Source organism: Asterias rubens, chromosome 16 (genome assembly GCF_902459465.1).
Source record: "Asterias rubens chromosome 16, eAstRub1.3, whole genome shotgun sequence".
Taxonomy (NCBI): Eukaryota; Metazoa; Echinodermata; class Asteroidea; order Forcipulatida; family Asteriidae; genus Asterias; species Asterias rubens.
In genome coordinates, this window is record NC_047077.1 from 2,506,873 (window position 1) to 2,531,727 (window position 24,855).

The window sequence follows — 24,855 nt, forward strand, 5'->3', positions numbered from 1 at the left end:
TCACCACTTATACCTAAAAGACATAATAAGCCATTTGCTTGTTAGCTTTGAATATTGTCTGATACAATGATTTGCTTGATCACAAGTTACCACTTAAGTGAGAATTCCTGGTTCTGGTGGTTAACTGCACAATCTCCACATATCGAAATGTACACGTGCAGGTGACTGAGCAGCAATGATTTACATGAAGTGAGCCCCCCCTGATGATGGAACCCATATCCATAGCTTGAAGTTTACTCTTAAAAATACTAATAGCTGTCCTCAGACTATAGAGACGGTTGCTATAACCGAGTTCTAGACTAATATGCTTTGTACACGAAGGCTTAGGGTTTTCGGTTAACGAACGTGCGTATATAAATAGGGGTTTTGACGACGACGACATACCATGCTGTCCACAGAATTACACTAAACTTAAACAGTTTGAAGATAATGACAGTTGAAAGCTTCCCTTAAAATATTACTTGCTGTGGTGTTGTAGTTTTTGAGAAATGAGTGAAAAAATGTCAAATTTAGACTCCGAGGTGTTTTCTTTGTGGACGAACGTGCGTAATTGAATAGGGGTTTTTGACAACGACGACGTCCTCGTCAAAAACCCCTAAAGGCATCTTGAAGTTTACTCTTAAAAATACTAATAGCTGTCCTCAGACTATAGAGACGGTTGCTATGTCACATGATTAAGGGCAAGCTTTTGCGTCGTTATGAAAGCGACTGTGAACACCCATACACAATTCTGAACGGGTATGTACATATCACAATGGTACCAGGGTTTGCTCATCTGGAGGTTGCATAGGGTGCGTCCGTTCAGCTTCCCTGGGTCAACCCCCGTCTGCCCGGTATGTTAGAATAGCTTTGACGGGGCTCACCTGGGTCAGCCCCCAGTGCCCTGCTTGTGGAGTGGGTCACTTGGGGGTGACCCGAGGTGCATGCCGTCACCACGAGAGAGCGAGTGTGGTCGTTCGATTAGCTCTTGTCAGGGGGCTCACCCGGGTGAGCACCGCAGGGTAGACCCAGGGAAGCTAAACGAACGCACCCTATAAAAGCTTGCCCCGAACTGTTTGACATAGTAACTGTCTCTATAGTCTTAGGAATTCAAATCGAAACAGTACATTGTGACTAGGTGATTTTACCGGACACTATTCAAATCTTAAACTTGCAAATGGCTTATATTCAATCTGAAACCCAACATACCATATTCCTGAGTGTTACCCCAGCCTGCAATGAAGCACACGTCATATCGCTCAACCTCAAACGGCTCGGTCTCCACGCACACCGGCGACACGTTCTCGTCAAATCTCACGCGAGGTGTGAACTTGAGCAGCGCTACGTCGTGGTCGTGCTTACCGGTCACGTATCCGGGGTAGACGTGGATGCGCTCGATGTACACCTTCTGCCTGGACGGTGAGTTCCCATGAAGATCATTGTCACCGAAGATCACATGATCTAAGATGTAACCAAGTCCCCTGCAAAGATGAAGTTGCATATTTGAATATTCATACTCTCTTAATGTAAACGAGTGAAAAACCACTCGTTTTGTCCGCCATGCCACTGTATGGCAGACAGCTCTTTTTAGAGTGAAAGACGGGTACTTTCAACTCAATTTAGAGGGAAATCAGTTTAGTCTAAATCTGTGGACATTTGTGTATCATGACATACAAAAAGTACTCACTCTTTCTGGGTGACAAAGTGGCAGCTGGATAGCCTACAGAATTTTAACCAACTGTTTAATACACGGCCTTCGACTCAAAACTCACAGCTCAAAACTCCAGCGACGATCATTTAGTACTACTCACCCATCTACACAGTGTGCAGCAGTGATGGCCCACTCTGGGTTAAGTATCGACGCAGCACACCTGTGAGCCAACTCTGACCCCAGTCGGTACTGCATGGATCCAAGCCAGGGCCAGTTCCCCTGCTCCGCAGCATTCCCACCAATGATGCGCGCCTGGAGGGACGACTTGGTTCGGATGCCGCATCCGCGCTGATTTATGAACCCTGTTTAAAAGAAAGTATGTTTGGTTAAAATTAATGGCAATAAAAAGTATTGGGTAGAAGCCTACATTAGCTTCCGATAGTGTTAAGCAATTTGAGAACCATTTCAATTTGAAGTGATATAGTTAGGCCAAGTAAAGTAAATAACATGTTGCTCGTCAGGACTTTTTGAAAAAGTTGGTGAGGGAGGTCCTTGTTGTTTGTTATTTTCAATGTTTTTGTTATTTTTTTCAAGATGGCCACCATGTCTAAGATGGCCGCCGTATCATATTATATGAAGATGGTTTTATGGCTTTATGAGTATGTTCTGTAGTGTCCTGAAATTCTGTGTGTGTTTCTGTGTCTATTTTGATACATTGTTATTCTTTACAAAGAATTATTCTTGCTTTTGCTCCAAAGTCATTCTGTGTGTGTGGCATCACGTCCTGGTGCATAGAACTGTGGCATGCAAATGTGAAGGGCAAAACGTTTCAAAGTACCAAGTTTCTCATTATGCGTTTTGATGGCTTTTTTTGTAGATACAATTGAAATAGCTATCAATAATAATATGTAAATTGACTTTGATTATTTTTTTTAAAATAACAAATAACAAAAAAATCGGTGCGGCCGCCAAAATTGAGGCAGGCGGGGACGAGCAACATGTTTTTTATTTGACTTGGCCTTATGTAAAAGGTAGAGGTTTCTATGCCCAAAATTTGAGTTTGAGAAGTGTTTCTACAATAACGCCTTTCAGGTTGTGTGTCTTCCAATAGGAGTTTACACTTCCTGCATGGACACATTGTTTTTGGGATCAATTACCCAAAAATTGTCCCTCAAAAATTGATTTTTTAAATGTTTAAGTATACTAAAACAGGACGACTTGGTAAAGGTGCTGGTCACCTGTTCCTCTTTGCCACTCACTGGCTTGGTATTTTTTAGCTATTTTGTTACTTTGTTTCTTTACATGTCGATTTGTATTTTTATGCCAGTGTTAAGTCTAATAAAACTAAAACTTAAAGGTACGTTGCAGAATTGGTAAGAAAAAAAAAACTGTGGAGATCACAGATTTACATGGTCTCATGATGATGATAGTAGAAAACATCCCTTGAAATATTACTGTCTGCAATTTCATTTTTGATGAGAAATAAATAATCTAGTTTTGCATTTGGAGTTTATCGCTCAGTGAGCGTTTTATTCATTTTTTTGTTTTGGCATCGATGCACTGCAAATTTTTAAATTTTTTTTTTCACTATTCTCTCGTGACCCAGATGGCCGATTGATCTTGAACTTCTACAGGTTTGTCAGTTTATGTATATGGTGAATTACATAAAGTGCTTGCACTGCCAGCAAATGTTTGGCTAGCAAAACCAATTCTGTAATGTTCCTGTAACTCTTTATTAGTAATCCTCACCTTGTTCGATTTTAAGTATCGATGGCCACTCTGCTGCAGGACTTGTTTGTGGTGCTATAGTAGACTCTTGAGATGGCAAGCCAATAAAAACTGTGGGTGAGAATTATTAGAAGTGTATGCATTAAAGACACTAGGCACTATTTGCAACACTCAAGAAAAGTTTTTTAGTTCTAAGAAAAAGGGTATTCTCTCACTGAAATATTGAATCTTAGAAAGACCTTCAGACCTGAAGCTTTATCAGGCATTTGAAAGCACACAAGTTCGTACGACAAGCAGGTTTTCTCTTTCATTATTTCTTACAACTTTTACCACCCAAATTTGAACAGATTTGTTACTTTATGTATGTGAATTTGGATACATCAACTAACAACTAAGAATATTGGTCTTCGGGTCCAGTGATTGGAACAAAGTTGTTTTTTAAAGTAAACAGTAAAACTCTGTTGGATGGAACGAACACGTCAAAATCAAACATCAAGTTATACGACACGAGGGAAACTTACTGGGTAAATTTGAAATCATTTGGGTACAACAAAGAAAAATTGACTAGAGCGGGTTTTGAACCAATAACCGCAATTTTATTGTGCTTACATAGTTCCTTTTTTGTGTCCTTTTTTCGCTAAGTAGTAATGAGCAGGATACCAGTCACAAGTTGTACATGATGGTAGTTTGGCTAGTAAACTTCTTCTGGTTAACAAAATTGTGGTTTTTTTTCTTTTGCTAAGCAGAAATGAGCAGGACACCAGTCACAATTAAGTTGTATTTTTATGCTTTGTCTGCTAAGCAGAAATGAGCAGGACACCTGTCACAAGTTGTATTTTTATGTTGTTTTTTTCTGATAAGCAGAAATGAGCAGGACACCACAGTCACAAGTTGTATTTGTTATGCTTTTACTGCTAAGCAGAAATGAGCAGGATACCAGTCACAAATTGTACATGATGTAGTTTGGCTCGTAAAGTTTTTCTGGTTATTGTTATTTTATTGTGCTTAGCTTCTCTTGGTGCTTTTTCTGCTTAAGCAAGTGGAATACCACTCACAAGTTTACCCCTTTTCCTGCTAAGCAAAAATGAGCAAGATACAAAGTCACAAGTTGAACATGATGACATTGTTGTTTGGCTGGAAACCGGAATTTTATTGTGCTTAGCTTCATTTGATGTTTTTTGGTGCTATAAGTAAAAATTTGCAAGATACAAGATACAACCAAGCCACAAGTTACAAAATGGTAGTTTAAAAATAGGTTTCTACCTCAATGTTTAGCGGGAAACCTTGTTCTAGTTAAGTTAGCATAACTGTATTGTGCTTAAATACTATAGCTTCTTTGGGTGATCATTTTTCCTGCCAAGCAAAAATGAGCAGGATACAAGTCACAAATTGGAATTGTAGTTTGGCTGGAACCTTGTTTTGGTATATCATAAATGTATTGTGCTTAGCTCCTCTTTTTAGCGGGATGCACTGACTAACTCCATGTTATATACATGTAAGTCAGTGGATGGTCAGAGTCAGTTCATGGAGGCCCCCACTTAAGCATACAACTTGCGTATTCAAGTTATCATTGAGGAACGATACAAATTCTTTTCTCCATGTCAAGTCCTCAGCCCCCACACAAGTCAGAATTGACTAGCAGTCAATCACAATAATACTACTTACCTCTGGTGACCCTTATTGACTGGCTGTCCACATTTAGTGAAGCTAGCTGCCCAGACCTCGCTGCTCCTCTCAAAATGGCTTCAATAGTCTCTTTGGTGCTTGTTTTAATATCCTGCGGTGAGTTGTTGTAATGGTTTACGTGAGACGTCGGGGGACCGTGCAGCTGGATGGTGAACTCGACAATGATACTCCCACGCCTGGAATTAAAGCGATAGTTAGGTCACCTTTTTATTATCGGGCCAAATTTCATAAAGCTGTCAAGCAGAAAATTCTGCTTAGCAATTTTTCCAATTTCATAAAGCAGAAAATACTGCTTAGCAAACCATTAGTGGGGCACTAGTTGCAACAATGCAATTACTTTAAGGAATTGTGGCTGTAAAGCAGAAAACACTGCTTAGCTTAAGCAAATAATTAGTAGGGCACCAGTTTCTGTTCAGCAATATTTGGCTGTGCTTAGCAAGTTTTATGCTTGCTGGTTTTAAATGACATTGGGCTGGCTCAAATCAATTAGATTAATTACTATACAAAAAAGGTAAAGTTTACATTTATTTGTAACTGTTCGTTGTTTTAATCATACAAAAAAAAATGTATAAGAGTGTATAAAATAAATGTAGAATTTCATTTCAAAAAGGGTTCGTTTTGAAATGTCGCTGAGCATCTGGAGCGAATAATGTCCACACAGGAAGAATACTCCCAAATATAATACACAATATGAGAAGAGTACACTATATACAGTGATGCTTCTCAGATTCAAATTTTTGAGACATAACAACTGTATCGTTTTACATAACCATTACTTCGAAGTGAAAAGTTTCTCAAAATGCTTATACTACATCGAAAGCTGCTACATGTACATAGCTAAATAGGCTTCAACCAAAGGTTTTGATTGCAATCAGTTTTAAGATTGATTACCAAACGTGAACCTTCCGTTTGAATCAATGCAGAAATCAAATAGCTCTAAAACACAATGTCAAAATTAAATGTCTTAGGCCTAAAGATAACAGATATACGTTATTAAAAAAATTGATATGTTTTGAAGTTAAATTATGCTCTTTACCGAACCGTTTACAATGTACACGTTTTAGAATTACAGATTGTGGTAACTTCATCACCGTAAAACTTGGCATTTTGAAGAAAAATATAACACCCTTCTAAATATCATGGCTCAATTTGTTATTTTACGCTGCTTTACCAAATCATTGGTAAATTGACAAAGGCGTAGGCCGCCATAACCCTCTGGGCCACGCATTGATTTCAGCAGGTATCAAGATCGTTTACATGTGTTTAGCTCTTCCTAATGCAAACAGCATAAAGTTGATATAAAGGTTGACATGTTTTCAGGGAATCCTCCCACTCTTAAAAAGGGAAAATAGGCTTACAACTTGAATTCTAGAAACGCTGCTTCCATTTTATTAATCTAGGCCTATTTGAAGAAACAAGGCCTATCAACCTTATGGTAGGGGCCTACAAACTACAACCAAAAGTTTGTCGGTTACAATACCTTTATGTTTTTAAATCTTAAAGACAGTGGACACTAGTGGTAATTGTCAAAGACCAGTCTTCTCTCTTAGTGTATCTTAACATGAATAAAATAACAAACCTGGGAACATTTGAGCTCAATCGGTTGTAGAAGTTGCGAGATAATAATGAAAGAAAAAACACCCTTGTGACACGAAGTTGTGTGCTTTCTGGTGCTTGATTTCGAGACCTCAAGTTCTAAACTTGAGGTCTGGAAATCAAATTCGTGGAAAATTGTTTTGTTTTTTCGAAAACTACGTCACTTCAGAGGGAGCTGTTTCTCACAATGTTTTATACTACCAACCTCTCCCCATTACTGGTAATCAAGAAAGGTTTTGTGATGACAATTATTTTGAGTAATTACCAATAGTGTCCACTGCCTTTAAACACGGGTTCCAATGTCAAATTCAGTTCATGGTCCACTCATTTTCAAATAGAACGAATGGAACGAAAATACAATTCTCTAACCCGACATAATTAAGGGTATAAAATGCATTATTTATTCGAAAAATCCAATTTCCATGGCGTCACATTTCAAATAAGCATGGTCTGACAGAAATTTGTTAGCTCACTCCTTAATTTGTTATGATACTCTGGTGTTTCTGATCAGCAGAGTGTGGGTTCGTATCCCCAGCCGTGACACTTGTGTCCTTAAGCAAGACACTTAACCATTGCTTCGTCCTCCGGATGGGACGTTAAGAATTTGGACCCGTGTGTTGTGTAACGCACGTTAAAGAACCTATAGTGCACTTATCGAAAAGAGAAGGGGTTCGCCCCGGTGTTCCTGGCTGGATTGGCGGCATATTGCGCCACAGCACCTTGTCAACAATTACTTGTGCTAGTAAAAGGAGTGGATCTAATAATTCAAAAACCTAGTCCCAAATACCTTGCAGGAAATACCGTATGTTTCAGCGCTTTGAGACGCCCTTCGGGTGCATAAATCGCTATATAAATATCGAATATTATTATTATTATTACTTATTATTATATTCAGTCAAAGCGGCAGTGAATGAGCTTTTGACTTGTTTTCCATCTTGGGAAAATACAGACCCATTTGTTTTTCATTTCCGATGACGTCATGGTTCAGTTTTTGTTTCAACCCAAATCACTTTGGTCTCCCTACATCCTAAATCCAACGGAAGACAATTATCTACGATCACAAATTCGATTAAACACCGTCATATAAATCTTGTTGCTAAACAATACATTTATTCAAGTGAACATTGTGACCCAATCATAAATAAAATGGAAGGAAATGCGATTGGAATTTCCAGTATTCCATGTCTTTGAGTGTTGGGTTCGACAGATCAAGATCAAGAATGTAATTTAGCATTTTTGTAACTCACTATGGACCATTAGCTCGATTAAATGTCCAATGAATTCAACTCTATAAATTAAATGAAATGTAGGGTTCAGTACATCAACTATAGTAAACATTGTGTATAATAATACATTTCATAAAGCTCCCTAGTTATTTCTTCCTCCTCATTCCAACCCCAAAACTTTGAACAAACTACTTAAAGGCAGTGGACACTATTGGTAATTACTCCAAAAATTATTAGCATAAAACCTTTCTTGGTGACGAGTAATGGGGAGAGGTTGATGGTATAAAACATTGTGAGAAACGGCTCCCTCTGAAGTGCCATAGTTTTCGAGAAAGAAGTAATTTTCCACGAATTTTGATTTCGAGACCTCAGATTTAGAACTTACCCATGGTGTCAATTTAACAACCCCGTTTGCGCACTATCCCCGGTGACTATAGAACCTACTGCACACCCCCTTTGAAAAGGGGATCCAAGGTCAAATTGAGTTTTGTGATGGACTCATCTTCAAATAGAGTCCTCGTCAAAGTGGGAGAAAATTTACAAGTCTCGCCAACCACACGTTAAAATGGTGCAAAATGCTATTTTATTTAATCTCTTTCCAAAGTGAAGCTTTTCAAAATGACGTCATCAGGCATCGAAAATGGGTCTGCATATTCCAAAAAGGAATTTTTGGGGAGTTCAAAACGCCAATTCAATGCCATTTTGATTGAACATCATTCAAACTACAAAAATGTGACATGCCATCGAACACTTTATGTAGCAAAACAAATGCACTTAAAGGCACTGGACAGTATCGGTAAATACTCAAAATATATTGTTAGCATAAAAAGCCTACCTGGTAACAAGTAATTAGAGCTGGTCAACATTGTGAGAAATGGCTCCCTCTGAAGTATAGTTATTTTTGAGATAAAAAAAAAGTAATTTCTCACTCAAATATTAAAAGACTTCAGGCCTGAAGCCCTTTTTTATAGGCGACTGAAAGCACACGATGTTGTGCAACATGGGTGTTTTTTCTTTCATTACTCTCTTGCAACTTCGACGACCAACTGAGTCCACGTTTCACAGGTTTGTTATTTGATGCAAAAATGTTTGGATACAAGTGAGAATACCAATTCGACAATTACCACTGGTGTCTATGCACTTAAGGGTACCAACCACAGCTGTCATTTTACACCATTTTAACGCTATGGTGTGGAGACTTATAATTATTCCCTATAATGGCTCTATCTGTTGACAAATGACCGGATCGCAAAACTGAATCTGACCTTGGAGTCACTCTTTAAGTAAACATGTACTAATCAATTTAGCGAAAGGCACGTAATCTGTCTGACAAGTCCGCGAACTACGGCGAGATCACCCCCAAGGCCCTCAGCACCATGCCGTCTAAATTGACTTCAATCACCGCTGCATCCCTCACCGGAACACGCTTCGTGTCTCCTAATGTAATTTGTTACGCTCTTTTAATGCTCCCAAAAGAGACATGGAATGTTCGTGTATTATTGAATCTAACATTGGGGAATGTTTCTTAATTATGCCTTAATATTCTGGGAACCTTTTTTTTTTCAATGTGTGGGTGGATGTTGGAATTCATCTGGACGTGTAAATGTAACTTGTAATAGGAAAACAGATTTGTTCTGCCAACTGGAGTGATGGATTATACAACATGGACAATGGCCATGTTCAGTGTGTTTTACCACAAAGTACCATTTGTCGGCATTGCTGACGACGGCAAAATTGATTCTCAGATCAACAAACTTGCGTTATATTTTTGTTTCAATAAAACTTTGGATAAGGTACAGCAGCTTTAGATACGAGGCCTTGAAATAATTTTATTTGAGAATCATTTTACCTCGAAATAATAAGGTTATACTGCAAAAAATATATCCGTTTTTATCCCCAAAGTTGAATCTTAGAGGCGTTACTATAGCGTTACTGTTAATTTCTCAGATTGTGTATTTAATTGCAAATTTTTCTTCCCGCGTTGACATAATCGCTCTGGATATCCGGCGACGTCTCAAAAACACGGACAAAGTGTTTTTGTTTGATCAATCATCTACATAGAATAGTAAACCTGTGAAAATTTAGCTCAACACATTGCAGGACATATGACAAAAATATGCGCAAGTCTTTCAGAGTTTTAACACATTGTCCTTAATTTAACAATCGAAATTACCTGTTTACAGTTTTCTCGAATATTATGACTTCATTTCAATATTTCACAGAAAAGTGGTTATAGTATTAATTTCAAAAACAAGAAAGCTTTCAGATTAAAACTTGTACCTTTACATAATAGCAAGTTCTTCTTCGTTTAAAAAATTGAAATTTATTTACCTCAACTTGTCTACCACACAATGTGAGTACGTGCTGTTCAACGCAGTCGACACAAAAACCTTGTCTATCTGAAAAAGAGCCACAAAAAGCTCACATCAAAATGAAGCAAACGACGAAAAGCCGATTAGCGCTAACATTACAACAACAAAATCCGTTAAAGACACTGGACACTACTGGTAATTGTCAAAGACCAGTTTTCTCACTCGGTGTATCTCAACATATGCATAAAATAACAAACCTGTGAAAATTTGAGCTCAATTGGTCATCAAAATTGGGAGATAATAATGAAAGAAAAAAAAAACACCCTCGCACACAAGTTGTGTGCTTTCGATGCTTGATTTTGAGACCTCAAATTCTAAAACTGAGGTCTCGAAATCAATTTTGGGAAAATTACTTCTTTCTCCGAAAACTACGTTACTTCAGAGGAAGCCGTGTCTCACAATGTTTTATACTATCAACCTCTCCCCATTATTCGTTACCAAGTAAAGTTTTATGCTTATGATTATTTTAGGTAATTACCAATAGTGTCCACTGCCTTTAAAAAACAATTTTCTTTTAATAATACTCACCGCTTTTGTAAAATTGTTTGAAAAAGCACGATACGTTTGGGACCTCCGATCGCTGTATGAGTTGACGTAATGCTGACGTAGTGCGGATTCCACCTCTATTCTTACTGGACCTAAAGTTTTTATTTTTAAGAATGATGACAATGGTTTTAGATATCAGTGCATTTTTGTGCATAAGTGTTTTCAGCCATAAAATAAGGTAACACTGTATAGGCTCAACAGAAACATTTTCTAGGAGGAGTGTGATGAGATGGTTTGGCAGGAGTTTCTGTCCCCCGGGGATTATGTGTGTCCCCCCCCCCCCATATGGCGAACTGTGTACAAACTTCTTCTGATACCGCCCTCTTTTGAATCCTCCTCCTCAAGCCCATGTTAATTTCCCATAAGGGGGACAGAATCTCCAAGGGGACACAATTCCTTAGGACAACGACACATGGTACCTTTAATATTGGCAGTTCAGTGATCTTGAACTTTCTTACCCCCTTGAATCCAAGAGTCAATAGAAAAAAAGATTCCTCAAAGAAAATCCCTGAAATAGTTCTCAGAGTCCCCAGTCACCACCCCGACTCAAACTCATCATTCCAATTGAACGATTATGAGAAATGACTCCAAGATGATGAGGCAAGGCAAACACATCATGCCGAAGTGACATGGAAGGTCGACTTATCTCCAAGAGCAATCGGATAGCTGGCCGATGGGGACGCCGATAAGATGACACCCAGTGACGGATCAACGAGACCACAAGGTTTTCCCTGGTTCGAATAGACCAACTAGATTCTTCATCAACACAAATTTAGAATTGTTGTTTATAATCATTATATTCCCGGGTCTCATGCCAAATTGTTTGAATTTTTCAATTCGGTACTCTGATAACACTATGAATAGTTAATAATAAAGTGAATGAATTATATATTATTTTATGATTGAGCCTACGGAACGTGCAGCTAAATTTCCCTATTGTCTATCTGCTATACTTTAGGCGTCCGAGGCGAGAGGATCTCTTTAATACTATAAATTTTTATAAGAAAACTAAAAATCGAAGAAAGTTACCTCTCTGACTTCTAGATACTTCGGATTCCTCAGTTGGGGATTTAACTGTGTACAAAAGAGAACAAACCCCCTTTTTTTTATAATAGATGTTAAATTTGCATCGGGGATAAAGAATATTAATCTTGGTTTTTACCCATACACCGATGTGTGTTAGCACTGTGTACTCAGTACTTTCCCGAGTCCTGTGAAAAATATCACAGGCATGTTACTCGGGTGGGATTCGAACCCACGACCCTTGCAATTCTAGAGCAGTGTCGTACCAACTAGACTACCGAGGTTGCCCGGTAGCTAGAGGCAGTTCGAATCCTATGTTTTAGCAGCGGGTACCGCAACGATATTTTTTTAAAGAGAAATTTCATTAACACGTATTGTTGGGACATTAAAAGTTATATCTTTTTTTCATAACCGTAATATTTCGAAGTGAAATGATTCTAAAAATGCATTTAAGTTATAGCGTACTATCCAAATCTGTTTAAAGGCAGTGGACACTTTTGGTAGTTACTCAAATAATGTTTAGCATAAAACCTTTCTTGGTGACGAGTAATGGGGAGAGGTTGATGGTATAAAACATTGTGAGAAACGGCTCCCTCTGAAGTGCCATAGTTTTCGAGAAAAGGAGTAATTTTCCACGAATTTGATTTCGAGACCTCAGATTTAGAGCTTTAGGTCTCGAAATCAACCGTCTAAACGCAAACAACTTCGTGTGACAAGGGTGTTTTCTTCTTTCAGTATTATCTCGCAACTTTGATGACCGATTGGGCTCAAATTTTCACAGGTTTGTTATTTTATGCATAATGTTGAGACACACCAACTGTGAAGGCTAGTCTTTGACAATTACCAATAGTGTCCACTGCCTTTAAAGGGGACATCTGGAATTTAGAGTAAACATTGGTGCGAACTGTCGCTTCCCACCACAATATAATATAAAAGGTACTTCGTTTACGACCACGCCTGGCATTTGAACTAGCATTTCGGGGTTGGGGGGGGGGCTCTAAATTCAACTATATATATGTTCTATATGTACTATGGAGCAAAACTGCTTCCCATTATTATGAAACTCCTGAATTTGATACCTCAGTGTAAACTTGACTAGTGATTACAGGGAGGGCAATGTTTTGAGTTACATCATCCGGGTCTTATAACAATGAAGGACACCAGCTCGACAGAAAATATCCAACCACCTTGACGCTCTACAACGTGGAATCAATGAATAATGCAAAGACGATCAAAATCACGTATATTTTTAAGACATGGTAACGATATGTCCATGTCACTCGAGACAATTTACAGTCAACTAGATAAGAGGAGACTTCATTAACATTTCCATGTGCTACCAAAGTGGTCCTGATGCCTCCAAGTTGCATCGTGTGACAGGTATAACATTTTGTTCTGTTTCATCCATACACTACATTTTATGACCAGCCTCCGTTTTTTTTATTTTTTTTTTACTTTGGCTGTGTCGTTAAAATTCAAGACAACACGCTTAAAATACACCCAACTCAACAAATTTCACAGTAACGGCTTTCCGCAAAAGCATAAATCTAATTAAAGTCTACCAAATTATACCAACCTGTGAAATAGCCAGCAAGAAAGCATCCAACCCCAACTAGAAGAAGTGTTACCATGACAACAATTGCCCTGGCAATGCACCTTCCTGCTGGTTTATCTTCCTTGTGAACCGTCCTCCAACATTTTGAGATCGGCAGGGCGAGGAAGCTTCCCTTGCCATTGGACATTGGTTCCTGTACGAAGGTCACCACTGTGTCACTGAAGGAGCATTTCACGTGGTAGTGCGGACTCTGCCAAAAGAAAAGTAAAAAGGACACATTGAGTAAAAGGCAGTGGACACTATTGGTACTTACTCAAAATAAGTATTGCCATGAAAACTTACTTGATGACGAGCATAGAGAGACGTTGATAGTATAACACATTGTGAGAAACGGCTCCCTTTGAGGTAACGGCGTAGTTTTTGAGACAGAACTTATTTCTCTCTAAAATATTTCAATTATTTTGATTTCGAGAATTAAAGGTGTTTTTTTCTTCCATTACGCTCTCGCAACTTCGACGAGCAATTGAGCCAAAATGTCCACAGGCTTGTTATTTTGATGGTTATGTTGGGATACGCCAAGTGAGAAGACTGGTCTTTGACAATTACCAATGGCGTCCCTTGCCTTTAAAGCCTTTTATTATGCATCTGAAAGCACACACATTTGTGCAACAATGGTGTTTTTCCTTCCCTTATTGTCTTGCAACTTCGATGACCAAAAATGAGCCCATTATATCATCACATCTTTGCTATTTTATGCACATTTTAGGATACACCAGGTGAGAATATTGGTCTTTGAAAAGTACCAATAGTGTTCAATGCCTTTCAAACGACACATCATCAGTAAAAATGCAGAGGTGGACATTCATCAAAGACATTTCTAGAAGAGGGCGCGAAATTAATAACATAGACGTAAAACCAGTCGCAGCTGAGTAATTAGTAATCACTGTAAACTCAAACAATCACCCCACCTGGTCGATATCACTATAAAGACAGCTGTTGGAACATTATCTAATGAAAAACTACATTGACTGAAAGACTAACTGGACATGTTATGGCGCATCAGAATTTGATCACTCCCGTGTGGACATTGTTTTGTTTGAACGCTCCAATTAGACGTTACCGAAACTTAGGTAACATTCTTCATTTGTTTTGGGGCTCGTCTGGCATATTAAAACTGCCTTTTCGTTTGCATTTCTTTGAAACAAGCTCCGTTTTTAGCTCTCTAGTTAAGCCATTTACCTTTTTTAATTAGTTATTTTTTACCGTCGTAATTAACCGCCTATAAATATTATCACCCAAAAACATTCCAATATGAAAAACGATTCATAGACCCTACAGGGATCGTTTACAGATTTTCAAGGGTTTATTGTCAGTTTGCGAACGCCGTGGCCAGAGATACAAAAGACACATTCATACCACACGGTGGTAGCGAGACATTGCCGAAAATATGTAGTATGTCCACGCAGGAATAATAATCTGCAATCGGAATGCACAATTTGAGAAGCGTTACAGTCAGTATCGCTTCTCGTATTAAAATGTTTGGGATAAAAAGCGAGATCTTTTTCCATAACCGCAGTACTTCGTTGAGAAAAAGTTTCTCAAAATGCACTTACTATCCAAGGCTGCTGAGTGTGCTTCTAACCAAAATGAGTTTTTTGATTGGCATTAATTTCAGAGTATTAAAGCCATTGGACCCTTTCGGTTCAGAAAAAAAACAAAAAGTTCACAGATTTACAAATAACTTACAGGGTTTACAGAAGGTAGTGGTGAAAGACTTCTCTTGAAATATTATTCCATGAAATGCTTTACTTTTTGAGAAAACAGCAAAACGATATCAATTCGCGTTAACGAGAATTACGGATTTATTTTAAACACATGTCATGACACGGCGAAACGCGCGGAAACAATGGTGGGTTTTCCCGTTATTTTCTCCCGACTCCGATGACCGATTGAGCCTACATTTTCACAGGTTTGTTATTTTATATAGAAGTTGTGGTACACGAAGTGTGGGCCTTGGACAATACTGTTTACCGAAAGGGTCCAATGGCTTTAACAAACACATGTAAAAGAATGAAAAACACCACTCTTTACCTTTCGAGTTGTCCCTCAAGTGGCTCTTTAAAAAGAGTGGTGGTCATATTCAAATTATGAGTAGTTTACATTATTACTTAGTATCTTAGGATATGAAAGTTTACAAAGATTTAGATAGTTATATATTAGGAAGCTTTTAAAGTAGGACAACAATTAGGTTATGGGTGAAGCAGAGGCTTGTGTGCCTTAACCTATGGACAGGCACAAAAGCCTCTGCTTCACCCTAACCTAATTGTTGTCCTACTTTCACTCTTTTAGAGGGGTTTCACTCCAGGACAGATGACAAATCACTCAAAAAGATGCAAACTTAAATCTAAAAGAGTGGAAGAACACTCGAAAAAGAGTTGTCCCTCATATGGCTCTTCAAAGAGTGCTTTTTCACTCTTTTGCATTCAGAGAGATATACACACCCTTTAAGACAAACCCTTAAAGAAGTCCCGTGTGATAAGGTTCTCGAACCTATGTGTACAACTTACAAATCGGAAATGTACCAAGGAAGAAGAACCTGGTGGAGAAAGATAAAGTAGGTGCTGCATGAATGTGTGGGCGAGTACGCAGCTGGGCCCATTCAAGCGAGCGGCCATTTTGACTGTAGGATTAGATGCATTTCCAGGTGACCCGTTTCCAGAGTCTTATCAGTTAGAATGAGTAAAAAGAAATGAGGGTGACTTTCTATAAATATTTTGTTTTTAGAATCCCAGTCATTTTGGGATCCAAGGTCAGAGTTAGACTAAACTAACGCATGGCTCTGAACGCAATGGTAACCAAATTGTGGCCGATGCTGACGAACCATAAAAACTACACTTTGACAATGTTCTAGGTACATGTACATACTTTTTGTAAGACACATAACACAATGTCCACAGATTTACAGTAAACTCACACAATTTGAAGATAATGATGGCAGAAAGCCTCCCTTTAAATATTTCTATCATTATCTTGAAACGGTTTAAGTAAAGTAAGTCAGTGGACATTGTGTTTGTGTTACAAAAAGTGCCCAAATCCTTTAACGTGTTAAAGACACTGGACACTATTGGTAATTGTCAAAGACCAGTCTTCGCACTTTGTGTATATCAACATATGCATAAAACAACAAACCCGTGAAAATTTGAGCTCGATTGGTCGTCGGAGTTACGAGATAACTATGAAAGAAAAAACACCCCTGTAACACGAAGTTGTGTGCTTTTAGATGCTTGATTTCGAGACCTCAAATTCTAAACTTGAGGTCTCGAAATCAAATTTGTGGAAAAGTACTTCTTTTTCGAAAACTAATCCACTTCAGAGGCAGCCGTTTCTCACAATGTTTTATACTATCAACCTCTCCTCATTACTAGTTACCAAGGTAGGTTTGATGCTAATAATTATTTTGAGTAATTACCAATAGTGTCCACTGTCTTTAAGAATAAAGGGAAGGTATACGTTATGTTATCACTCCCAAACTTATCTGACCAAGTTTCCGTTTACATTTCTCCCAGTCAAGCCTATACTTCAGCGCTCTCCCCTTGTTATTTCACGCCATTCGTTACATAATGATCTGTCGTGAGTGTAAGATCATATTAAATATAATTATTGGGAAAACATATAAAAAAATCAATGAATTCATCTCATAAAGGCAACTGAAATTTAATTGTAAAATTTTACTAAGTAATTTGTATTCTCAAAAATTCAGATTTCAAATGGAGGTACGGGGCGATTTGGGGGTTACGTCGCCCCCATCCCAGTGGGGCAGAAGTGTCCGTGTCACTGGTCAGTGTCCCCCATACAGCGAACTGTGTACAAACTTCTTCTGCTAGCGCCCTCTTTTGACCCCTCCTCATCAAGTCCATGCTAATTTCACATAAGGAGGACAGAATCTCCAGGGGACTTAAATCCCTGGGACACCAGCTCAAGAAAATATGCCAATTAAACAGAACAGTAAGTCGACATGGTCCTTAATCGATCACTCTGCCTTCAAAACCCGCCATTAGGAATTCTGCCTTGCGTACTGGGCCTTGCCAAGTACAGGAGATATAGGGTTTATAGCCCTAGGTGACTTACATGTCCTGCCATCCCAAATATATGCCATGAAAGGGATTTTGAAATGTGAGTAATGGTCTAAAGGCAAAGCTTTTCAGTTCCGGGGACTCAGTTTTAGAATCTCCTCTCTGTTCTTGTTGAAACAAGACACCCGGCGCTGGAGGGAATCTAGACCTAGGAAAAACGCGGGAAAGTCACGAATTGGGTATTAATTCTTTGTCTTGATTGCCGAGTTAAAATTCCCTTCTTTTATTTTTTATTTTCTTTCCGGAGACGATGATAACAGTTTTATAGCATAAATTAACTGATGATCTAGAAATTGTTAAGCTGGGAAAACAGCCGAGAATAAAGAAACCGGGGGTGGCTTGAAACAGTTCAATTGACCCTATTGTTTCAGTGTGGATAATAGACTTGATTTCAAATGTCAGCGCTGTACTGGGAGGTCAGTGAACCCAGTCCTAGAACAAACCAATACTCATTAAAGGGAAGGTTGTTTGAATTACCTCTGTTAAAATTAATGGCAATATGTTAAAAGTATATATAGGATTTAAAGGTAGTGGACACTATTGGTAGTTACTCAAAATAGTTATTATCATAAAACCTTCCTTGATTACGAGTAATGGGGAGAGGTTGAAAAAACATTGTGAGAAACAGCTCCCTCTGAAGTGACGTAGTTTTCAAACAGGGCGAGTTTGGCTAAAAAAGCGTCACAATTGCGTAAAGCACAGAAACTCAAGCTTAGCAAAATTAGGTTAACAGCCAAAATACCGTTCATTTACCATTGGTGTGACTGGTACCCCACCCATTTCTTGCTAAGCAAAGGATTCTGCCAAGCAGAATTTACTGCTAAACAGCTTTAGGGTCGTGATTGGTGAAATATAGGTCCATGTGCTTGGCAAATTCTTGATATAATAGGCCACGGGCCAAAGCCCCCAAAACCCTTCCGGAATAACCCTCAAGGATTCAGCACAACATGCCTATAAGGGATTTAGGTGAGACCAACACAATACATGCATAGGGCATGACACCCTCTTCCAGTAAAAACAATGTTCTGTTCTTGAAATAATAAATAGGTTTACTGGTTGATCCCCGTTTTCTCGAAACAAACTGCATACCGTAGTCAAACGGTATAATGGCCTTTTGCAAACGTTCACGCGCGCCCCGTTTTCAGTGTAATAAATTCCGTTACCCGTGAACTTTTACATGTGAACCGGGAACTAGGAAAGTGCCACTTATTAAAGTATAGGCAATTTTGGAACCTGTTACTTAAAAATAAAAATAAATTAAAGGAACAAAACAAAGACATCCAGACCCAATAAAACTATATTTGGATTTCGAGTAAAGAGGCATGGGAGCTCCTATAGTTGAGGATTCCCTACGGATTGTACAGTGAAAGCACAATGACAGTGTTGATATTAAGTTTAAAGGATTTGGGTACCTTTTCAAAATGTCTGTAGATCTACATTAAACTTGCAGGGTTTGAAAATATTAAAGTGGAAAGCTTCCCTTCAAATTTTACCTACTGGGGTGCTGTAGTTTTTGAGAAATGAGTAAAACAATGTCATGAAAATACGTTTGTAAATGATTAAAATAATTATCGTCTCATGGGACGAAAATTATTTTCATGACATTGTTTTACTCATTTCCCAAAAACTACAGCACCTAAGCACGTAATATTTTCAGGGAAGCTTTCTACTATGATATCTTCAAACTGTGTAAGTTTAGTGTAAATCTGTGGACATTGTGTTTTTTGTCCTACAAAAGTTTACTTCTTTCTCATAAACTAAGTTACTTCAGAGGGAGTCATTTCCCACAATGTTTTATACTATCAACAGCTCCCTAATGCTCTTTACCAAGTCAGTTTTTAAGTTAAAATTTTGTTTTGAGGTAAGTACCAAACGTGTACCTTCCCTTTATTAACTCTCCAAAACCAATTTAACAGCAATTGAACAAAACACTTGTTGACTCGTTGGAACATTTGATCCATGACTTGTTACATACTGTGTGATCAAGTCATGCGTATTATGTGTGTGTTTTGTGTCACGAGAAGTGTTTGTTTATCCTTGACAATAATGAGCCATCACAGCATGATCTTAGCGGGAACTTAAATGTCACAGCAGCAGTGGATCTTCCCCCGCAATTGGAAAATGGAGGTTATCTTTAAAGGCACTGGACACTATTGGTAATTACTCGAAATATATTGTTAGCACAAAGGCCAACTTTGTAACAAGCAATGGAGAGCTGTTAATAGTATAAAACAACGCAAGAAACGGCTCCCATTGAAGTAAAGTAGTTTTTGAGAAAGAATTGCTCAAATATTGCAAGACTTCAGGCCTAAAGCCTTTTGGGGGCTTCTGAAAGCACCCAAAATTGTACAACAAGGGCTTTTCTTTCATTATTCTCTTGCAACTTCGACAACCAATTGAGCTCTCTAAATGCAAAGGAGTGAAAAGGCACTTTTTGAAGAGCCATATGAGGGACAACTCTTTTTTGAGTGGTCTTCCACTCTTTTAGATTGAAGTTTGAATCTTTGTTGAGTGATTTTTCACTCTGTTCTGGAGTGAAACCCCTCTAAAAGAGTGAAATAACCACCGCTCCTTTTTTAAGAGCCATATGAGGGACAACTCGAAAGGTAAAGAGTGGTGTTTTTCACTCTTTTACATTTTAGAGTGATCGGTTGTACAATATATGCATTATTATGTGGGGCTAGTCCTAAGTTAGGACGAGTGACTCGTCTTGACTCGAGATAAGACTAGTCTTGACTCGAGATAAGACTAGTCTTAACTCTTTGAGAAATCTACCCCAGTGCCTTTAACTTAAATAAAAAAAGGTCTGAATTTGAGTCCAAGGACTCCCACATAAAGAAGACAACTACTGAGATTTGACGATATAAATTGAAATCTAATTCATCACCACTTATAGACCGTGCAAGTCTCGGGACCTTCCATGGCCCAATTGCATGCTTAAAGGCACTGGACACATTCAGTAATTGTCGAAGACCAGTGTTCTCACTGGGTGTATCTTAGCATATGCACAGATTAACAAATCTGTGGTTTGTTTATAATACTCAATTAGTCATTGAAACTGTAAGAGAATAATGCAAGAAAAAAAAACACCATTGTTGCATAAATAATAAGTGTGTGTGCTTTCATATGCCTTTAAAGGCAGTGGACACTATTGGTAATTACTCAAAACAATTATTATCATAAAACCTTCCTTGATTACGAGTAATGGGAGAGGTTGATAGTATGAAACATTGTGAGAAACCGTTTCCTCTGAAATGACGTAGTTTTCGAGAAAGAAGTAATTTTCCATCAAGCATCTGGAAGCACACAACTTCGTGCGACAACGTTTTTTTTTTTTTTTTTCATTAATATCTCGCAACTTCGAACACCGATTGAGCTCAAATTTTCACAGGTTTGTTATTTTATGCATATTATGTTGAGATACACCAACGGTTAAGACTAGTCTTTGACAATTACCATAAGTGTCCAGAGTTCTCGTTTGGTGTTTCTCAACATATGCATAAAATAACTAACCTGTGAAAATTTGAACTCAATCGGTCGTCAAAGTTGCGAGATAATAATGATTGACCACCCTTGTCACACGAAGTTGTGTGCTTAGATGCTTGATTGCGATACCTCAAATTCTAAATCTGAGGTCTCGAAATCAAATTCATGGAAAATTACTTCTTTCTCGAAAACTACGTCACTTCAGAGGGAGCCGTTTCTCCGAATGTTTTAGAGTATCAACCTCTCCCCATTACTCGTAATCAAGAAAGGTTTTATGATAATATTATTTTGAGTAATTGTTTTGAGTAATTACCATATTTTATTTCTATCTGAAAGCACACAAAGTCGCCCGACAAGGCTTTTTTTCTTTCATCATTTTCTCGCAACTTCGACGACCAATTGAGCCCAAATTTTCACAGGTTTGTTATCTTATGCATATGTTGAGATGCACCAAGTGAGGAGATTGGTCTTTTACAATTACCGATCGTGTCCAGTGTCTTTAAACATGGAGTGAGGTTTAACATTATGTGCTCGATATATGGCATAGTCTACCCACCTTCTATTGTATCTTCATTGTGTTGTGGTTATCTTAGGAATGCTTTTGAGGGGAGTGGGGTGGGGGGGGGGGTTGTTCTGCACAAGAGAACAGAAAATGGTTTAAAAATGGGAGCCTTATGGGAGCAATCTTTCCAGATATCGGTCATGAAGTAAATGTCCGTATCCCGCCACCACTTTTTTGTTTTCGTTTTATGAAATAAACTACAAATGAAACATTCCTAAAAAAGATGAGTGCAAAATTATGTGGCTGGGGTGGATTTCACAAAGAGTTAAGACTGGTCGTATATAAGACGCAGTTAGGCCCAGATAGGACGAGTTCACTCGTCCTTGATCTAACATAGAACTAGCCTTAAGTTTAAGAGTCATATTCATTTTGGCCTTATCCATAATAATACACCAATGTGTGTTAGCACTGTAGACTCAATACTTTCCCAAATCACAGGCATATAACTCGGGTGGGATTCAAACCCACGACCCTTGCAATTCTAGAGCAGTGTCTTACCAACTAGACTACCGAGATTGCCCGGTAGCTAGAGGCAGTTCGAATCCTATGTTTTGGCAGCGGGTACCGCAACGACTTATAGAAGGAAATTTGCATCGGGGATAAAGAACATTAATATTCATATTTATACCCATAAAAATACACCGATGTATAGTTCTACCTCCATGGTTTGAGAGCCTTGTAAGGGAGGGGACGTGACACCATTTCTCATATTGGTTATGGTATACAGTTGGAATAGCATGGGGTGGATTTCACAAAGATAGTCCGAACTCTTAGGCAATGCTAAGAGATAGGACTGGTCCTAAGTTAGGACCAGTAACTCATCCTAACTTAGGACTGGTCCTATCTCTTATCATTGCCTTGGACTAGTCCTAAGTTCGGGCCTTTGTGAAATCCACCCCAGGACTTAGCACAGTCTGACCTTACAAACAATTCTCCCTCCGAACTGCGGAGGAGGATTTAGCTAGAGTTTATCGATTTCCTATGACGAGTCACTCAAGCTTCTGACATAAGGGGGTGATTTAGAAATGTCACTCACCAACTCAGCTGTCTCCCCAGACTCCGTGGACGTTTCCTCAGGCTCGTGTCTGGTCCGCCCACCCATGCCGTCCCCGGGTCGCACTTCACCCATCAGCGAGACGTCTCCATCGGTGGTGGACAGCGAACTCCGATACGGGGTTTCTGTCTTTGCCGATTCGCAACTGCAACGGTGTAAGGCTCGTTCCTCGAGGAGTTGATTGGCCAAATCAGATGCTGTTAATTCCCCGTTTCTGGTAGTGTTATCCACACGATAGTCCATGTCTTGTTTGCCGACATTCCTTGCAGCATCACACCCATTCATAGCCACTTGATGAAACAAAACAGTCCGAAATAGCGTTGGAAAGGTTTACTTCCACATCAAGCACATTTGCACCCAAGTACGCCAATACTCCTCTGGAGTGATGTGCTTATTGAAAGATGAAACAAAGCTCACAGTTCAGGAAATAGCGTTGACAAGGTTTATCCCTAAGCACATTTGCACAACCACAACAATCTGGCGGGATGTACTTATTGAAAGATAGATAGATATACCTCATATATCGCAGGATTGGCAACAAGTAGTGCGGTAATCTTCACTTATGAAGCAGTACTACCGGTAGTAAGGAAGAAGAAGTATCAAAGTTTCCCGTCAAAATATATCTATCACCACGCAGGGACGGTTTGATTAACACCAAACCGGTCTGTGTGAAGTACCGTGTTGAATGAACTGACACCCCCGTACATGTAAGATGTTCGCCCCCGGCACACCGTTCAGTGAGCCAGGGGATCGGAGCTCTCGTGTTGGTGAAGATCAGCCAAACCCAACGTGTGGATCTTGTATGCGGGATCGAGTTTCAAGCAATGGGGACGGGGTAGTACTAGACTTGACTCAAGTCCCAATCCCGTGCCAACGCCAGAAAACTATAGTTTTGTGATGCTCTGCGTTCCCCAACCTGTTCCGCACGCCTCGAGACCACAAGTGCGCACTGCTGTACGGCGTGTTTGCTAGTTGGTGCGATTAGGGATCTCTCAAACGAGAACGGGACTTGAATCAAGTCTAGGGTAGCACGAAGCTGTTGCAGTGATGACTGGTGGGGCTCAGCAGAAGTGGGAGTATAGGTCGCTATAGGTTATTATTGTTTTGTAAGAGGGAATTGGAAAATCAAAGAAAAACGTTCTGCGTTTAACCCTAACCCCCCTTTTCTGGCTAAATACAATACTGATATTGAAATCTACGGTTCTATGTTAGAAAATAATTCCTTTTTAAACATCAATGACGGAAATTATCGTTTTGATTCCCGGCGTAGAATTTCATAACGCAAAGTAAGCACGAATCGGCGCTTGCGGAAGCAAGGAATAATTCTGCGCTTACGGATTTCACGGGTTATCGGCGAATTTTTGCTTGTGCTCGTGCGTACTCCAAGGCATTCTGTGCGTACACAGCTGGAAGAGAAATTTGACGCTCGTGCACATAAGCGTAGAATGATGATCGTTAAAGGCAGTGGACACTATTGGTAATTACTCAAAATAATTATTAGCATAAAACCTTACTTGGTAAAAAGTAATGGGGAGAGGTTGATAGTATACAACATTGTGAGAAACAACTCCCTCTGAAGTGACATGTAGTTTTTGAGGAAGAAGTAATTTTCCACGAATTTGATTTCGAGACCTCAGATTTAGAATTTGAGGTCTCGAAATCAAGCATCTGAAAGTACACAACTTCGTACGACAAGGGTGTTTTTTCTTTCATTGTTATCTTGCAACTTCGACGACCGATTGAGCTCAAATTCATACAGGTTTTTTATGCGTATGTTGAGATACACCAACTGTGAAGACTTTGTGCGTTTTTTGTCAGTGTACAGTGTGTAACTTGACCTCGTGTTTTTTCAAACTTCGCGCCGAATGCTAAAGCTTAAAGGAACATAAACTCGTCTAAGATCACGGATTAAAATCAAACTTACACGGTCTATAATGATGATGATATAGGATCCCTTGAAATATTTCTGTCAAAAAATAATGTCAAATTTGATGGGAAATGAACACTCCAATTTCGCGTTTGGAGTTTATCGCTCAGTGAGCGTTTTATTCAATTTTGTTGACATCAATGTCATACAAACGAAATGTGTAGTCGGATTTTCACTATTTTCTAATGACCCAGATGGCCGATCGATCTCAAACTTTTACAGGTTTGTCAGTTTATGCATGTGGTGGATTACATAAAGTGCTTATACACCGCAAGCAACTGTTTCGTTAGCAAAACAAATTTTGTTAGCAAAACAAAATGTCAAAGACCAG

At 38.9% G+C, this 24,855-nt stretch overlaps 1 protein-coding gene across 1 annotated transcript in view; it reads right to left on the reverse strand.

Annotated features, from left to right (window-relative positions):
* Positions 1–23,534, reverse strand: part of LOC117301007 — a 31,213-nt gene extending 7,679 nt beyond the window's left edge. The window contains exons 1-9 of the mRNA XM_033784886.1: positions 22,580–23,534; positions 13,384–13,612; positions 11,814–11,858; positions 10,767–10,876; positions 10,198–10,265; positions 5,024–5,220; positions 3,380–3,469; positions 1,791–1,992; positions 1,189–1,460 (exon numbers count right to left, since the gene is read on the reverse strand). Coding sequence (XP_033640777.1) covers positions 1,189–1,460; positions 1,791–1,992; positions 3,380–3,469; positions 5,024–5,220; positions 10,198–10,265; positions 10,767–10,876; positions 11,814–11,858; positions 13,384–13,612; positions 22,580–22,882 — 1,516 coding nt within the window. The 5' untranslated portion in view covers positions 22,883–23,534. The remainder of the gene's footprint in view (positions 1–1,188; positions 1,461–1,790; positions 1,993–3,379; positions 3,470–5,023; positions 5,221–10,197; positions 10,266–10,766; positions 10,877–11,813; positions 11,859–13,383; positions 13,613–22,579) is intronic.
* Positions 23,535–24,855: the final 1,321 nt, after the last annotated feature.